The sequence below is a fragment of the Gopherus flavomarginatus genome, chromosome 9, assembly GCF_025201925.1.
Source record: "Gopherus flavomarginatus isolate rGopFla2 chromosome 9, rGopFla2.mat.asm, whole genome shotgun sequence".
Lineage (NCBI taxonomy): Eukaryota > Metazoa > Chordata > Testudines > Testudinidae > Gopherus > Gopherus flavomarginatus.
The window spans coordinates 34,380,814-34,398,933 of NC_066625.1; the positions used below are offsets into that span (position 1 = coordinate 34,380,814).

The window sequence follows — 18,120 nt, forward strand, 5'->3', positions numbered from 1 at the left end:
GGTCTCCCCCTACGGTGCCTCAGGGAGGACTTGCAGACTTGCTCCATGATTCTTACGTGCTCAGGGTAAGATGTGCACACGTGCCTGGCATCCCAGCACGTTGTGTTAGGCTCCAAGGCAGACCCTAATGTCACCGTCAGGACTGCAGCAACTGACAAGGTCTGAAGCTCCTGAGTGGGCTCCTTCCCCTGCCTTTCCTGCAGAGAGAGCAGGGCACCAGCACATTCAGGGAAGCACTGGCATAGCAGAGGCACACAGGATCCACAGAACAAAGTCATCTTGGTGCCTGCTCTGCCATTTGGTGTCGATACCAAGCACCCTTCCGGCTGGCAGATCAGGTTTTTTAGCCAGAGTGCCTATACTCAGTGCTGGCGCACCAACACACCAACGATAAGGTGGAAAGCATCAAAGACTAAGAGGGTCCCCCCAAAAAAACAGACACTATGCACTGCAGAGGACAGGATCGAAATGCCCAAGGCCAGAGCTGACAATTGGGTACAGGAACCGAAAAGGAATTGACAAGTGCTGTTGGGATGCTGGGATCTGATAGAGAGCTAGAGTGATGGCCAACCAAGCAGTCTTCTGCAGCGAGCTCCTTTGCAGACTGTGCTGAATCAGGAACCAGCTGCAAAACCTAGAAGGCGCCAAGATAGGGAACATCAGCTTTGCAAGAAAGAGCTAATCGCTTCGAGGGGATTTAAAAACAACATCCCACCCTGCCTCATTCACTACACTCTGCACAGCCAGAGCACTCAATGAGACAGAGGACCTACAGGAAGAATCTTGTACGTGACCATGCAATTCAACTGCACATTAATGCCCAAGGAGGGAACAGGGGTCAGATTATGCAGCAACCTTCATTTGGGCATGTCCTGATTTCTGGATGCTTAGCACGCTAGCTTGGCCTGGCCAAACTGGACATTCACAGCCCACACGATCCATCTGCCTGCTCTTTGCCATGAGGATTAAGAAGATTTCATTTTCCCTGGACATGGAAAGGCTTTTCTATGGAGAGTTCGTGGGGGGTAGACATAACATCATATGCTGGATGGCATCAGAAACTCTGAATGGGGGTGGGCGGGAGAAGGAGGGGAATGTCAGCACTTAATAGGCTAAGAGGCACTGACGGACCTGAGGGAACCAGCTGGCTTGGGGTGGAGCGGGTGCTTTCGGCACTAGGTTGCTAGTCCAAACACAGACCAGGTCTGTTGTGATGGCAGCTAGCTCACAACAATCCTGCATGAGGAGAGCTGTCAGGTCCCTGTGGACAGACTTCTGCAAACCAGAACCCAAGAACTGCCCCTGTTCACCTTCAGCAGAAGAGTCAAGAACTGACCTGGCAACGAACGTCCTCTACTCCTGGATGGACCCCTCCAAGCAGCACTCAGGGAGATTCTCACCTGGCTACCAACTATGCTGCGCCTGCTAGGGAGACATCATGCTCCAGCCAGCAGAGCTGTCTACCCAGCATTAACCAGACCACACCTGACATGGGCCCCCAAGCAGAGCCAAAGGTCACATTCTCTAGCTCTAGCTCTCCCCCACATTGAGTGGCATCCAGGCACAAGATCTGATCCAACATGATAACCCAGGCCCTCCTCAATGTGGTCATTCCCCAGCGGGACCACCACCAGTGGTGAAGAAAGCTCACTGCTACTCAAGGGAGAGAGAGAGGGACCTATGGAACGTGACTGAGACTTCTGGATGGAGGATTAGAGCAAAAGGACTAAGCTACAAGCTGTGGTTCTCCCTCGGCCCCCATAGCCACTTAGGAGCCAGCCCTTCCCCAGCCTCAGATGATGCCTTCAGCCTGAGAGCTCGGAAGACAGTTCTCCATCACCACTGCCATGTCGCCCCCTCCCAGCAGGGGAGGTGCGAGAAGGCCATAGGCGCTGCACCCCTTCCCCCTCCCCTGGAGCTGAGAGCACTGCCAACACCATGCTCTCAGCCCCAGCCAGCCCGAGGATGGAAAGACTCCAAGATCTTCCTGATGGGAGGAGCATCATGTCGTCGGGCCGCTCCCCCCAACACCCTTGGATTTAAACACCTGCACATGAGGCTGTGGGCAAAACCATCTGAAATCTCCCTGCAGGAGAGCTAAGGACAGGGTCAGCATTTGGGCCACATGTGATCTCAAGGGGGTTGGGGCGGTGGGAGATGGGAGGCAGGGTCAGCGCACTCACCTGCGTTCGGATCTGCTGCTCACGTTCCAGCTTCTCCTGGTGCAGCAATCTCACCTGTTCCTGCTGCTGCTGGAGCTGCACCTGCTGGGCGATCACCTTGAGCTTCTCAGGGTACATGTGGGCCTCCAAGGAGCGCACCTGCCAGCCAATCAGAGAGAGGAGCCCATACCATTGGGTGTGGAAGAGGAGCACAACCCCACCCCTACACATACATCAACCCTGCTTATCAAGACGGCGCCAAGGCAGTCTGGTGGCTTGGTACTCCAGGGGAATTTCAGTGCCAGGGATTCCACCAGCGCACATCACGGGGTCCTCACACTGCCCACCCCCAAAGCTTCCATGAGGCAGAGCTGCTCATAGCAGCAGGAAGAGAATTCAGCAACTGCTGGGAGCAACCAGCGCCAAATGCCAAAGGATGTTCCTCTGTGGTGAGGCCCCTGTAGCCAGTGCCTCAGCTACACAAGGTGGCAGCACGTGGCTGACACACTCCCTAATGCTGTGCTTCTGCGATGAAGAGGGATGAATGAAGCAAAGAGATAGGAAAGAGCCTGTCTCCCTGACAGCATGCCCCTGGGAGAATGCAGTGAGGCTGGGTGTTAGGTGAACACTACTTGGAGAAATGTCCAGAGTCCCACAAGGGAAGATACATATCAGATGCAGATCTGTTGGAGGAACAGATTAACGTGACTCTGGAGCCTGGGCTCCGCTCCTTGGTCAGCACAGATGTCCCCTGTTGGAAGGCTGAGACTGTTACATGCCAGTCTTGCACAGGATCAAGTCAGGGGACTCCTGACAAGTTCCTGCTCCACTAACGCATGGGCCAATTCATTGTCATCAAACTCCCGTACCAGCGTGATCCATGTGCCATGCTACTGAGAGTTCCAGCCATCGCTACCACCAGTGTTGGAAGAGACAGGCAACTCCCTCCGCTCTGCTTGGCCACCAGGGAATTATCCACCTGAAACTCTACTCCTCTGAGGAGACCATTGCCACAAGATTGTTGCTCTTTGATCTTAGCACGAGACCAACAGGACTCCCACTGCTCTGAAAGGATTTTCATCCCCCAGGGCAGCGGTAGCAGGTTGGGGCATGAGACAGGCCCCCTACCAGTCACCCTCCAGGGGGGATATAAATGCAGCCTTCCAGAAGCTCCAGTCATTTCGTTCGGTTCTGCTGAAGGTGAAGTTCCCATAACAAATCACGATGATCAGAACCTAGGCTCCAACAGAAACAGTGCAAGCAGAACACCTGGAAAAAAGAGCCCTAAAGTCAGAGGCACTGGGTGGGCAGGTGACAACCCTGTTTGTTTGATCCCTTTCACTCTGCTTCTCTGAGGAGAGGGGACTCTTCTCCCTAAAGATCCCATTTCCCGGGAGGTGCACACAGAGTAAGAAGCTCACAGAATGACCAAGAGAAGGACAACAGCCAATGGAGTGGCAAGAATATGCTGTGCTTTAATATATACACCTCAATGGGTAAGACAGCTCTTCAATGTCTCAGCTGCTTGCATGTTTTGCACCCAAGAGGAGACCATAAATTAGAAACAAAAAAACTTCATACAAAAAGATAGGCAATAAGGGACATTCTGCAATGAAAAACAGATCTCTCTGAGGGTTGAAGAACAAGGGGTTCCTGGCCTTGGGACCAGGTTCAGAGGCTGTAATGGCATTCCCTACTGAGAACAAATCAAGGCAGTGAGGCTCTATATGTGTGGAGAAGAGAGAACAGAACTGCGTTACAGGAACTCTGCAACAGAAACACCCTGAGACAGCCTTGCCTTGAAATGGCCACCTAGTTCCAAGCTAGCCTGGCCATGGCACCATGCATTACTCCAGCCACTTCGATGTGTCCCTGTAGTCAGTCACAGAACTGCCAAATGCAACCCTCCTTCACTAGCTGAGCCAAAATGATGTACATGAGCATGGCAATGTGGCTGGAGAGAGTTCCTAGTCCAGGTACTTCTCAGTCATGGCCCTGGTGGAATCCCAGACTCGCTTCAGCTCCAAGTCACCCATCTTGAAGAGCTTCAGTAGGAACCAGGGAAGAGCACAATCCTCGCGTGAAGAGAACGAATTTGGTGTTCCCACAGTGGGAGAGAATTTAGCATCATCCGAGTCCAGAGAGCAGCCTCAGTCAGCCTGATTCTCTGCCTGTCCTGATGCAGGCAGCTGGAATTATCGAGGGGATTGGGGGAGGAGTTGGGAGGCCTTAGATTTGGAAAGCAGAGACATCGACCTCTCCTGTGCTGGGAGAGTCGACTGCCTCAGCACAACTGCTCCAACTCCATCTGCTGGGTCCAGGCTAGAGGGATGCTTCCAAGCAGATAAGGAAGGCCTCACTGAAACCTTGCAGTGGACCAGGAGCAATCAGGGTAGGTCACCAAGCAAACACCAATACTCAGAATCCACACTCCCTCTCCCCTTTCAGCGGATGAGTTCTGGAGAGGGAGAAATCTGAATGCCTTGATGCAAAGCTGCCTGGAGCCAGGGCCCTCAGGGAGGGAGTGTCAGCACCTCCATCTCGACTGTGGCGGTTCCACCTCATTCATGATCTAGAGCTCTCCATCCAGGCTTCAAGTCCTGAAGGCCCAAGTGCACCAAGGAGCCAGCACTGGGCAGAGCCTGTGGCTTCAATGGGAATGGAGCTGTGTGCTTCACTGGACTGAGCAGTTCACAGCCCAGTCTGCACTGTCACCCAGTGCAAGCGCAGAGTTTGGTGCTCTGCTGTCTTGAGTAGCTCAGGGCTGAGTTTTGAACTTTACCCTTTGAAACACTCGGGGCCAGCCTCAGACTGGACTTCCAGGAGTCTCCCTGGAGATGCCCCACATTTCAATGCCATGAGCAAAATTTGTAGACAACAGTCACCCTGCACATCCTGGCCTAGGGAGATAGCACAGACATCCATCACAGACACAGCTCTGCCACGCAGACGTGGCCCAGAGGTAAGGAACAGCCCTGGTCCGCCTTCTGACACACACCAGCAAAGACATGGCGTGTCAAGAGACAAGTGCACCCAGCAAGGCTGAGGCTGATACAGCCAGAGCCCTGATGGGCTACAAGAACATGCTGCCACAGAATGTAGGCAACTGCCAGGCAAACAAGGACATGGCCAGCAAGCAACAGCACGTCAGGAGCTGCTTAGCCAAGGGGGGAAAAGGCTGGAACATGAGAAGGCAGCGTGTATATCCTTCAGGACATGACACATGGCGTCCGGCAGAGTGCCAGGATCCCACTCCACCTGCTTACAAATTGTAGTCACTTCACCAAGTGAAAGATTCCTGGCAGATGGTACTTCAGAGAAATAGTGTCTCAGCACATCTCATCTGTGTTGATCTGCCATTGTGCACTAGAGGGCGCCATAAGACTGCAGACTGCCTCCACCAACCTGCAGAAAGCACAAGGGAGCCAGGTGGTGCAGGCTGGGTCCTCTCCTTCCTCCAGTCACTACCCTGAACAGGCTCCTCAGAGGCTGTCAGTTCCTCCGGACACTCCTGCCTGGAGAGCAGAGCACCCTCCTTGCACTGGCTACCTTGTGTCCAGGCCGCCCACACCACCCCTACAGGCCTCACCTGCTCCTCCAGCATCATGCGGACCGACCGCTCCTTGTCGAGCTGCTGTCGGAGTTCGATCATTTCTCGGCGCAGATCCTCTGCCTTCTCGTCCTCCCAGATGTCCGGCGAGCCAATGCCCTCGTCCTTGTCCTCTGCCCGCCGCCGCTTCGGAGAGGAGCCACTGAACTCCTGCCAATCAAACACAAAGTCAGAGGCAAAGGGACCAAACAGTGACCACAGGGCCTGTCAACGAACACCCTTCCATCATCATGGGGATCCCAGAACATGCCATAGATTGCACAGCAAAATGCAGCCACCTCTGGAGTGGAACACAGTAGCACACAAACAGGACAGCAGCAAGTGAAGAACCCATATCGGAGTAAACACAGGGCAGCGCTGGGAGTCAGGAGACTCCTTTTCTGTATCCAGCTGTAGTCTTCAGCCTCTGAAGGGGAGATAACCTTCACCCCACCCCTTTGTGAAAAAAAGACCTACAGATGAAAAGGGCTAAGCGCCAGCAGTTACTAATTACCCCACTGGCACTTGCCCAGACTTGGAGGTTAACACTCCTAGCGACAGAGATTTCAGCAAACACTCTGGAAAACCAGCTCATGACACCTCCAGGAGCACAGTGGTTTCCTGGCACCATGCTGGGCTCAGGACCCACGCCCAGGGAAAGTGCTCTCTCCCCTCACTCACCACCACCACTTCCTGCTGTGCTCCTGAGTTTTTGTCAGTTTCCCATACAAACTCTATCCCCAGGCTTGACCCTGCTTCACTTGATAGCCAGTAAGATCACAGCCAGGGACGAGGCACTGACACACTCCAGCCATACTACAGCCTTCTCAGACAACTCTCCAGAAAGGCCTGAGAACTGTAACCTAGCCTGTAAAAGCCATCAATATTTTGGTTACATGCGACTAGATTTACCGAGTTTTAAAACAGTCAACTCCCCAGCCAGGGCTCAAGTAACAGCCATACCGAAATGGAGTCGCAAGGGGATGGTGGAGCACTATGAATGCCATCCCACCAGCAAGGGGTTAAACCAAGCTTGCCTTTGGCCCTGCCAGAATATTGAAAAACCCGCAAATGTGAGCTGTGGGCTCATCATGCATGCACCACTAGTGCTAAGAGCTGCATGGCTGCAGCCCCTGCCTGCACAGTCCCAGATAGCTAAGCCGAGGTGCACTGGCACAGCTGTGTGGGGTCCCAGGAGGGGGGCTGCAGGTCAGGAACCCAGACAAGACCCTTACTTACATAAGCACCGAGCACATTATCAGAGCGCAAAGTCACTGCCAACAAGGCACCTATAGCAGCTAAGACAACTGGGATACACAGCCAGGCAGGGAAGAGGTCTATATCCAACTTCAGCATGTCACAAGGATGAGTGGCAGGAAGTCCCTCCTGCCACCCCTGCAGGGTTTCCACTCCTGATCTGGAAGAGTCTGAGGGAGAAGCAAGAGACCTGACTGCCTACACACCCAGGGAGAGCAGAATAACTCCAACAGGTAACACACAGAGAGACCCAGTGACATTCCATCAGTTAACCAGTACTGTGGGCGGGCGAGACAGAGACGGGCGAGTGGGGATTACACTGGCAACAACAAATGCTTCTCATGCTGGCCAAGGGGCATGGGTTATTCCGTGTTCTGGAGCTTTCCTGGCAGAGAGGTAGGAAAGGAGAATAGCGGAGAGGCAAGCAGCAGCTGCATTACCTGGATGAACCGCTTGAGCTGTGTGTTCTGCTGCAGTAACCGAGTCTTCTCCTGCTCCAGAGAGAAGATGTATTCAGCTGTTTGCTGGAGAATCGCCGCCTGGGGAGAACCAGCATGAGGATTAGTGGCACAGGAAGGTGAGTGTGTCAAGCCATCTATCCTCTCATGCCCCCCACCCCTCAATATTCCCCCCCAATCAATAAACATAACCAGAGATTTTTTCATGTGCCTCTTCCAAAAAGAATGTCAGACAGCTGGAGTGCTTGCACCAAATAGCAACTGAGGGTAGGAGACAAACTACCACTGCTCCCAGATTAACTCTCCCATCAGTGTAGTAGCTCCAAGTGAAGATGAGTCCCCAGTCATCTGCCTCCCAGACCCCGAAGCCACAAGTGTTCCCCACTCAAGCCCTGACCAGACTGAGCACTTCACAAGCATACCTCAGTGCTTGTGAAGTGCTAAAAGGAGCTCCCCCCAGACAATGAAATGTACCTTGGCCCTCGGTGCACTGGTGATAGACGTGAGCCATCTCCTTCCCCAGCTGGAGCCCCAACTTGTTCTGGGCGTGCCTTTACACCTGCGCCTAGCACTCTGCCAATGGGCCATGCCAGCACCAGCCTCCTAGACCACCCACAGCATGCTTGCTGCCTCCTGGAAGCTCTAGAGCTTATGCCCCAAAGAGTCAGGGGTTCGCATCTGAGAGTTATTTGGTGGCCTGCAATGTAAATGGCTTGGTCTCAACCCAATTCCTAGTGGACAAGTTTCTATGTTACAAAATCTACAGCGTATGCAGCACTAACCAGCCCCTTTGATCTCAGTCTGAGGAGAACTGAATGAGACTTCAAGTGCTCTCTCCTCCATGGGGAGGGCATTCTCTCCAGGTCAGCTAGGCACAATGGCAGGGCAACATGGGAGATGCTAATGCTGCACCAATAAACAGAGGACTTCACACACACACACACACACAGCCCCAAACCACCACCTTTTCCCCAGCACTGTGTTTTCTTTCTGCAAGCATCATTAGCAGCTGCCTAGTTAGCAGGGCAGGAGCAGCATTTACAGCTGTGTGTGACACAACATTCTCAGGGGATACGTGGGGTGGGCTGCAGGGCTCCATGTAAGTCACAGGAGTCATTCTGCAATCTGAAGGGGTTAAATTAATCCTTTTTGAACAGCAGGGATAGAGTCTACCACTGTTCAGATGCCTGTCATTTTTTACAAGACATTTCAGGTGCAAAAGGAAAGCCATGGCAAGCTGTGGCTGTACACGAGACGTCCACAGCAGCATTCTTAAATAGCAGCTGCAAAGACCAAAGTTACTAGCACTATTTGCCACAACTTTATATGCGCCAGGAAGGAAAAGGGAGAACAGAGCAAGCCAGGTAGCCCAGACACCAAGGGGAACTTTAGCAACACCGTGATTTAGGAGCTCCTAAACCCTGCTGGGCTCCTTGGTCTTATATTAGAAACTGAGTGTTTCAGTGCCTAACTGGCTACATGCATAGGTCGTGACGTGCTTCAGCAGAAGCCAGTTTGCTCGCAAGAAGCTGTAAGGGGCTCACTGGCAAAAGAATCCCAGCCTGCAAAGCCCAGGAACTCTTAAAGATAAGAGACTCTGCTCCTTGTCTCCTGCAGAGCTCCTAAGTCTTGCAGGAGATGGGAAAGGGCTCTCAGCTCTCTAGGGTTTAAGATACTTCTAAAGCCCACCTCAAAATATATGAATGAGTCCTGTCACCACCACCACTCCCTGCTTCAGAACTCCTGGGAGGAATTGCTCAGGACAGAAGCAGCGCTGGGACTTTTGGCTCCAGGACCTAGCACCAATGTATGCCAGCAGAGCGTTCCACGTTTATGCCACCCTGATTGTTTCTATGTCCCGGGTATTTAAAGCACATCACATGCGCATGCCCCAGGAATTCCCCATACAGAACCTTCTAATAGCACAGGTAAAATTGCTTCACTGGTAACAGCCTCATATGAGGCAACAAGACCATCAGTTTTACAATCCCTACTCACTAAAGAGCAGGGAAGTGGCCAGTGACGGTAATTTACCTAAATATTCCTGTTATCTTGCCACACCACACATTGGTTTGACATGAAAAATGCAACCTGCATATTTGCTCCACAACACGTCTACAAACTCTTAACATATCAATCACTAGTGCAGTCTATGAATTGCAAGGCTAACGGAACATCTGTATTACTTACCTTCACTATCATTTCAGTGCTCTAGTTACCTCCCCCTCACCTCACCCCGAAGTTCTCGTCTCATTACATTATCACAGGAGCAATCTTAAACTACAAGCTGAAGTTTTCCGAGTGAGCTTATTTTACTTAGAGATTTTTTTTAGCTCCGCATGGTTGGGAGGTTTAGTTACTTAATGACAGAATGTCACTGCTACAAAGCAATGGGTCAGCAACAAGTTAATAGCTAGAAGATCCTGGCAGCTCAGACAGAACCTGGAGACCGACCCTGGGGCACGTGCACACCCTCACAGCCATACAGACACCAACTCCCCCTCACCTTACTGAGCTTCTCCCCATCTGTGTGTGGAATGAGGGTTTTTAGAGACTGGAAGCCGGCATTGATGCTCTGCATCCGCCTTCGCTCGTTGCTGTTTGCGATTTCTCTGCGTATCCGCCGCTCCTGGTCCCGCTGCGTCTCTGGGGTCAGTGGGATGTTGGCCAGGCTGTGAGAGAGACAGAGGGTTAGCGAGGGCAGTCAACGCTCAAGAGCCCCAACCTGCAGATGGAGGTTCACTCTTACCATGATGATATTGCATTACAGGAAAGAACCCCAGAGGGTACTCTTCCCAGACGCTACCTGTTTTGCGAGGACCAGATTGGTAGGCAAAAAACTTTCAGGGAACCAAACAAAAGACTATTCTCTTGAGATGGAGAAGCGGCCATTCCTCCACTTCACCTCATGCTATGAATCTACAGTGATCATGACCTGAGGGCACACCAGCACCTTGAGTAGGGTGGGGGTCATTTTCATGACAACTTGGAGGTGTCCAGGGAATGTGGCTAATCCAAATTCAGGCTAGAACTCAGTCCCCAGGTCCTTCCCCAGGTATTTAAATTCAAGGATTGCTGGGACCCTGCATTTTAAGATCTGCCACATGGGACAGTCCTGCAGGTAAAGATGGTGCTGATCCTCCTGAAGGAGGGACAGAAACCTAGTCAGCGTCAGTCACTCCCTCCTGGGGCACTGTGCCTGCAGAAACTAACCAGACCCCATCGGTCTCATACTTCCTACATAAAGCACTTTTTGCCCAGAAGAGGCAGAGGACAAGGTGCTGCTGCCCTGAAGGACGGAGCAACATCCATGTGACTTTAGGGCAGAGAGAGGGAAGAGCTAGGAACGAGGACCACACCTGGGAGAGACACCACAGCATTCCAGTGGTTGGGGGAGCAATCAGCTTTCCAAACAGAGTCCCAGAGAAAGTGAGAAACTAACTGCTTTGGGACTCTGCTCCTATTAATGGCGACAGTTTATTTGAGCCCAAAGACCTTTCACCCATCTTGTTTTTGAGAGGTGGGGAAGAAGAGGAGTTTCCTCACCCTCACTGCAAGCAGAAGGTGGGATTCAAAGTTTGTCCACTCCCCAATTCTCATTCTACATCCACACCACCGCAGGCTGGGATCTCTTGCAAACTCCAGAGATATAGATTCATAGACTCTAGGACTGGAAGGGACCTTGAGAGGTCATCGAGTCCAGTCCCCTGCCCTCATGGCAGGACCAAATACTGTCTAGACCATCCCTGATAGACATTTATCTAACCTACTCTTAAATAGCTCCAGAGATGGAGATTCCACAACCTCCCTAGGCAATCTATTCCAGTGTTTAACTACCCTGACAGTTAGGAACTTTTTCCTAATGTCCAACCTAAATCTCCCTTGCTGCAGTTTAAGCCCATTGCTTCTTGTTCTATCATTAGAGACTAAGGTGAACAAGTTTTCTACCTCCTCCTGATGACACCCTTTTAGATACCTGAAAACTGCTATCATGTCCCCTCTCAGTCTTCTCTTTTCCAAACTAAATACACCCAATTCTTTCAGCCTTCCTTCATAGGTCATGTTCTCAAGACCTTTAATCATTCTTGTTGCTCTTCTCTGGACCCTCTCCAATTTCTCCACATCTTTCTTGAAATGCGGTGCCCAGAACTGGACACAATACTCCAGTTGAGGCCTAACCAGTGCAGAGTAGAGCAGAGCAGAAGAATGACTTCTCGTGTCATCAGGATATGCAGGATCAGGGCAGAACAAAGCTTGGCTAGGAGGCCACTAAAGAAAATCCACGGTGCTGAAGAAAGTGGTGATGCAGTAGGTGGCACTCCTGCCTGAATTAATATTAAAAACACCCAATGCCCCAACATGGGACCTTGCATCTTTCAGATGAGGCTTAGAACGGAGGGCCTAGACATACGTATTCATTAGAGCCCAGGGTACCTCTTGTAAGACAAGGTGTCAGCCCCAGCATCCCGCCCAACTTCTAACTTGGTCATTACATTCTACTTCATTGAACAACCAATTCACTTTCAACTGGGCACAGTGGCCTCTCCTTGCTGTCCTACTCTGCTGTGGACTGGTTACCTGCACTATGAAGCGGCTAGGTTCAGTCCCTGCAGGGTTCTCTTTCACCAGTTGACACAATGACTCCAATACAGAGAGATGAGAAGAGTCTTTGGTATCCTTCAGTTCAAAGGTGCTAAGCAAGACCAAGGTAAAGGGACCCTCTAGTACCAGCAGAGCAGAGCCAGGCCCTGAGCTGGTCACTGCAGCAGCTGAGGAGTCACAGCTCCTCCAGGATGTGTTTGAGGGCTGCTGAAAGGTGCAGGACTAGGCAGGGAAGAGGGAGGATTAAAAGATTAAAAGAGCTTGTGAGCTGCAGCAAGGGCCTCTGGTTACTCACCATCCTTCCCCCCCATGGTAAGAAAGAGGCAAGCATCTAAGCTGAGGTCCCTGCAGGGCCAGCCTGTGTGTGTGGCCCTGGTAGAATCAGATGAGAGGCCCCCTCCCCCTCCTGCTGATGGCTTCCAGATGATCGCTCCCAGCAGAGGCAGCCCCCGCCCCACTCAAAGCCACGGCTCCCGCCTGCTTCCTGCTGCCTCCGCTGCACGTTCTGTTCCCGAGTGATCTGACAGACTGGCCAGGAAAACACTTCCTACACCAACCACCACCAAGCAGCTAGCTGGAGGGAGAGAAGGAGGAAGAAATACTGGGGTCAGTCTTGTGAGGGAACCTGAGCTTGACCATGACCGGCTCACAAGTTTTTTAACCATCTACACTAGCATTTAAAACCATGCCAATTCATATTGCTAGTCCAAACTTTTCCTTAGAGAGCATTTTTGAGGCCCGGGCAAGGAAAAGAGAACCAGATGACTTAAAATATATTCTGTATTAGGGATATTAAAACCAAAAGAGGAAGCTGAACTCCACAATGAGGTGAAGCAGTGTTTACACAACACCCCCAACTCTGGATCTACCCCTCCATGCTTTCCAGGCATGCAGGACCAGCAGCCTCGCCCTCCTAACAAACCTGCACATGTGGCTCATCTTGCAGAGCAACCAGAAACTGGCTCATCTTGCAGAGCAACCAGAAACTGATCCATGGGCCAGTCCTTGGAATAGCAATCCTGGCCCACTGCCAGACACACAACACTTGAGGCAAGACCAGTGGCAATTTCAAAGGTCACATACCTTGCAAATCACCTAAAAGCTTTAGGCCATTGGAGAGCTGGGAATGCTACTTAATGCTAAAGAGGTGGTTTCTAGCCCTGACCAGCCATGAGATGCATGCCTTTAAAAAGCCACAGACCACATCTTTCCGATTACTATCTTGCATTTCTTGTATTTTCCCATCACGATGCTAGTAGTCGCTATATCAAGAATTAGACTTAGAAAGCAGCTTTCTAAGGGTATGGACTATTCCATTATGTATGCATGATAGCCAAGACTGCATGAGAATTCAGTTACTAAGGTCATGCTGGAATTCAAGAACAATGAAAATTGCACTTCCAGCCACCTGCTATCCACTGTCACTTGTTAGCAGCCAGCAAGATCTCAGCCCCTAAGAGATTCCGTATTAACTCACCCTGACAGCCACTTTCCTCTCTGTTAACTACCCTTGCAGTCACCAGTCCTGGCCAGTTGTGTCAAGCACGCTACAATCAACCTGCAAAGACAGCCAACAAAGGAAGACACTGCAAGTGCTAGGAGATCCTCAGACAGAAGGAGCTATACAAATGCAAAGTATTAAAGACTAGCAACTGTTTCCTAGAGTGCAGAAAGATCACATTGCTTGAAATTGCAGATAGAGATTTACGGTTTATTTGCCCATTTACATTCATGTTATACAACAGAAGTGCAAAGAGGGCTAATGGGGATGATCCAGTACACCAGGTATGAGCCAGCCCCTGGGCACAACAGGGCCAGAAACTCAGCCTGACCTCTCAATCTTCTCCTCCTTTCGTGGGCTGAAGTCCAACTTCTAAGGTCATCACTAAGGGTGGGGTCAGTAGCCTGTAGTGACAAGTCATAAAACTGAACTTCAGGGAAGCACCTACAAGTTCATCACATCACAGCCAAAGTGACAGGAGAGAAAAGAGCAAAGCCCCTGGACAAGAGCTCTGCATTATATAACTGACACATTCTTACCACCCCAGGAAGTAGAAGGTTCTGAAAGCCAGAGCCCCAAGGGAGGAGCGACAAGAGAACCAAGACTGGGGTTCATGCCACAAGAGTGCGATATTAAAGCACAGTTCTGTTCTGAAGAGCAGCTGTCAGATCTGTGCCCATGTATATTCAGGGTCCCCTAAAGTACATTCTGGCTTGCATTAGCCCAGTGAGCACAGGTCTGCTCTACTCAGTCTTGCACACAAGGTTTCTTAACTAACTCAACAGCTGAGCCAAATTCCACCTTCAACTGTTCCTGAGCAACCCGAGTGAAAGCAATGGGATTTCACGAGTATCACTCAGAGCCGTGCATCTGGCAGTGCCTTGATTATTGAGGAAGATGGGCAAGAAGGAACCCAGCTTGTCTCTCAGAGCCCACGCTGAGTTCACAGCCTGACAGTTAGGGGAAACACCTTCTTACTCCACAGTCACTGAACATGGAACCCCATTGTGCTATTGGTCACACAGCAAGAGTGAAAAAAGCACAAGTGAAAGCACAGTTGAAAGTACATGACTATTCACCAAATAGATTCAGAAGGAAGGATCTTAAGACAAGACAGTCTCTCATTGCTAACTCTAAAGCCACTTCCCTGCTCAGGCCCGCAGGGATAACAGAGGTGGATAGCAGGGCTTCATAACTCCAGTGCAGGTTGCGGGCAGGACCATCGAGAAGGCTGCTCTGGGGGCCCTCATCTTTCATTCTCACTATTGTGAAACATCCCCATGGGAACAGTCATCTTATTTCTACATGCTAAGAAGCCACAGCCTCTGAGCTCCCAGAGCACAAATCACCTTTTCTGAGGGGAGGGACAACACTGATGAAACGGACCAGCAAAAATGGATCCCTCAGATTGGATACTGCAGCGAGCTTACAACTTATCTCCAAGAAAACTGACAGAATTGGTTGCATTGGGGTGTTGAAGAGAAGGGCCTAGCATGACCCCAGACATTCCTTCAGTTCCTGATGAAGTGCAGTCAACAGTCGCAACTGAATTCTCCTCAGATGCCAAGGGCATCCCATAAGTCACTGAACCTAGACTCTGGAGTGCTAGGTGACATGGCACAAAGGATTCTGGGACACACAAGGACCTGGTTGCTAGCAGCGGAGCGTGGGGTCACGTACTCTCTGCGGTTCATCAGAGGACAGCAATGCAGCCCTACACTCTGCATCAGAGACAATAAGCGATGAGGTAGAAGCAGAGTAGCAAGAATTCCACCTCCACTTTATACTTTTTTTTTTTTTGGGGGGGGGGGGGGTTAATAAGTATCCCTAGGGCTGAGAAGCGTTATGTCGGGAAAAGCCATTTATCCAGCTGCATCTTGAATCTACTCAACATTGCAGAATGTAGGCACATTCATAGTCAGGTTGGCCACTGTCCAGAATAGGAGCTGAACCTGCTCTGCAAACCACACCATAGCTCCTGTCCAAAAGAGGGCACTTTAACCGTATGAGCCAGGAGGAGGCAGCCAGGCTATTTTCCACAAGCAGAGGGGGAAGAAGCTTGTATGGAGGGAAGGATCTTACACTGTGCCCTGAAAGTAACAAGATTCACGCTCAAACCTGAACTGTGGCATAGGCAGTTCTAGTCTGGGGCCCTCCACCTCCAGCACTATAGCTCTATGCTGGGGACTGTCAGCGTCAGTGTCCGCAAAAATCTCCATTGATGCAGAAGACAAAACATCAGGTAAACAGAGAGTGAGATGAGCAAAGAGGAGCAGGAGCCAAGGTGTAGTAGCCACAGCGGGTAAGTTACAAACTGCAGTGAACACAGCTATGGCTGAGTAAAACTGATATTTGGAGAGGAATAAGGGATTACACTGGGGTAGGGGATCAAACTCTTTCTGGTTACACCATTCATTACAGGAAATGGGGAGGCAAGAATAGATTGTAGAAAGAAAGAAGGATATAACAACCCCTCTGACATACATTGAGGTTAACTCTTTCCTATCCTGCATCCTCACAAAACCAGTGATCCCACAAACTCCCCCTGGATCCATCCAGAAATAACCTGGTTGGTACCCACAAGCCAGAAGGCCAACCTCAGTGAGTGAGGCAGCAGGACTTCCTCTAACCCAAGCTTGGCTGGAACGAGACCCACAAGTCCAACTGTTCTACACTAAAAATCCCAAGTCATCCATATCTTTAACAAGGCAGTGATCTGCTCCATTCTGGCCTGAGCTGGGCCTGTAGCCTTGCTGATCATCATCCCCATATAGAAGATGGAGCAGATTGCAGATGCCTAGTTTGTTTATTTTTGCAAATGCAACCCTGAAGTCTTGCACATGGCCACTATAGCTTTCCTTTGAGCACAAGTATGAGCCCCAGCTCTTATCTGTGTCTGGGAGTCTAAACCTTTGGCCCATGAGGAAATTAGACCAAGGTGGCTCAAGACGGCCATCTAGGAAGCAGAGGTTCTTAAGAAGAGAGAAAGAGGAAGAGCCCATTTCCTCATCGGGGACCTCTCATAACCTTCCCCTCCAACTGTTCTTCCTGGGGAAAGACTTTTTAAAAAAGCAACAGAACTAAACAGAGAAAAATGCATTTAGAAGCTAGCCTGGTGGATTAAATAGGACAGTGGGAGTTAGTACCCTGATCTTTTACCTGGGGAGGCTAGAGTGGAGATTTAGATGTCTGTCACAAATAAAGCGAGTTCAATGGATTTTCATGCTAGCCCCTTCCCACACACAAAAATACAATTCAATTTGACTCAGTCTCTGCTCAAAAGAAATCCAGCGCAAAGTAGGACGCAGCAGATGAAAAGCAAGGTTCTTGCATACAGCTAGGCAGGAATAAGCTTGCCTAGAACCTGCCTGCACCATACCAGGCTCTAATCTGCTGGATCAGAAGACTACCAACTGCACGTAAGTCTTTGACAGTGGACCAATTCTGCCATGGGGTCCCTGACACTTCTGCCCCATGTTTCATTTGCAAGGGAGAGGAAACCAACATAAACCAGTGTTGACATGCTGAGTCTTGGACTAGAACTCGCAGCACAGCATTAGGTTATTCTATGGCAGCATCATGAAATACCTGTAACTTCACCCAGACCGGCAGATGAGCTCTGTATAAGCACAAAAGCTTGTCTCTCTTGCCAACAGACTTTGGTCCCCATCCTCCTTGTCTCTGTAACTTCAGCTCTCATTTAGTTGGGAATCAATAAAATAACCACACTTCACTTGGAAGATATCTGCATGCTAAGTACAAACACTTCAGCAGAAGAAAGCTGCTATAAAACAGCTGAAGGAGACAAAATCTCGCTGGAGATTCTTGAAGTTCTATACTTAGCATGAGACCCACTTAATCAATAAACCAGTCTCCAGACACTGAACACATGGAGACGAAAGCAGTAGTCAGTCTTCCAGTCTGTATACCAATGACTTGTTCATCAGTATGAAGGTGGTATTTTAAACAAGTTCACTCACCAGTGCTAGTTGTTCCTGCACAAGTGTACCCAAACTAGTAAGAAGTCTCAGAATAAAATGAGAGTACGTATGGCACCTTAAAGACTCTACAGTGCCACAAGTACTCCTACTCTTTTTGCGGATACAGACTAAGGCTACGTCTAGACTACCCGCCGTATCGGCGGGTTAAAATCGATTGCTTGGGGATCGATATATCGCATCTCATCTAGATGCGATATATCGATCCCCGAGCGCGCTTATATCGATTCCAGAATTCCACCAACCCCAACGGAGTTGCGGAATCGACAGGGGGAGCCGCGGACATCGATCCAGCGCGGTGAGGACGGGTGAGTAATCCGATCTTAGATATTCAACTTCAGCTACGTTATTCACATAGCTGAAGTTGCATATCTAAGATCGATTTCTCCCCGTAGTGTAGACCAGCCCTAACACGGCTGCTACTCTGAAACTTGTCAGAATAAAATGAAATCCCTACAGAAAATGATCACAGAGTTTCTACAAACTCATGATATTCCAAAGAACTCTAGGGATACAGCCTTCCTACAGCATTCCAGGTGTTTGAGTAGAACTT

General features: G+C 50.3%; 1 protein-coding gene across 5 annotated transcripts in view; it reads right to left on the reverse strand.

The window, feature by feature from the left end:
• The window catches only part of TFAP4 (transcription factor AP-4), a 35,676-nt gene that overhangs the window by 14,951 nt on the left and 2,605 nt on the right, over nucleotides 1-18,120 (reverse strand). The window contains exons 2-6 of one of the 5 annotated variants that reach the window (XM_050968381.1): nucleotides 9,973-10,138; nucleotides 7,449-7,547; nucleotides 5,752-5,922; nucleotides 2,238-2,321; nucleotides 572-634 (exon numbers count right to left, since the gene is read on the reverse strand). In XM_050968381.1, the coding sequence (XP_050824338.1) occupies nucleotides 572-634; nucleotides 2,238-2,321; nucleotides 5,752-5,922; nucleotides 7,449-7,547; nucleotides 9,973-10,138 (583 nt within the window). Of the gene's footprint in view, nucleotides 1-571; nucleotides 635-2,183; nucleotides 2,322-5,751; nucleotides 5,923-7,448; nucleotides 7,548-9,972; nucleotides 10,139-18,120 lie in introns of all 5 variants that reach the window. The other 4 variants (XM_050968380.1, XM_050968383.1, XM_050968382.1 and 1 more) reach the window with 4 other exon arrangements.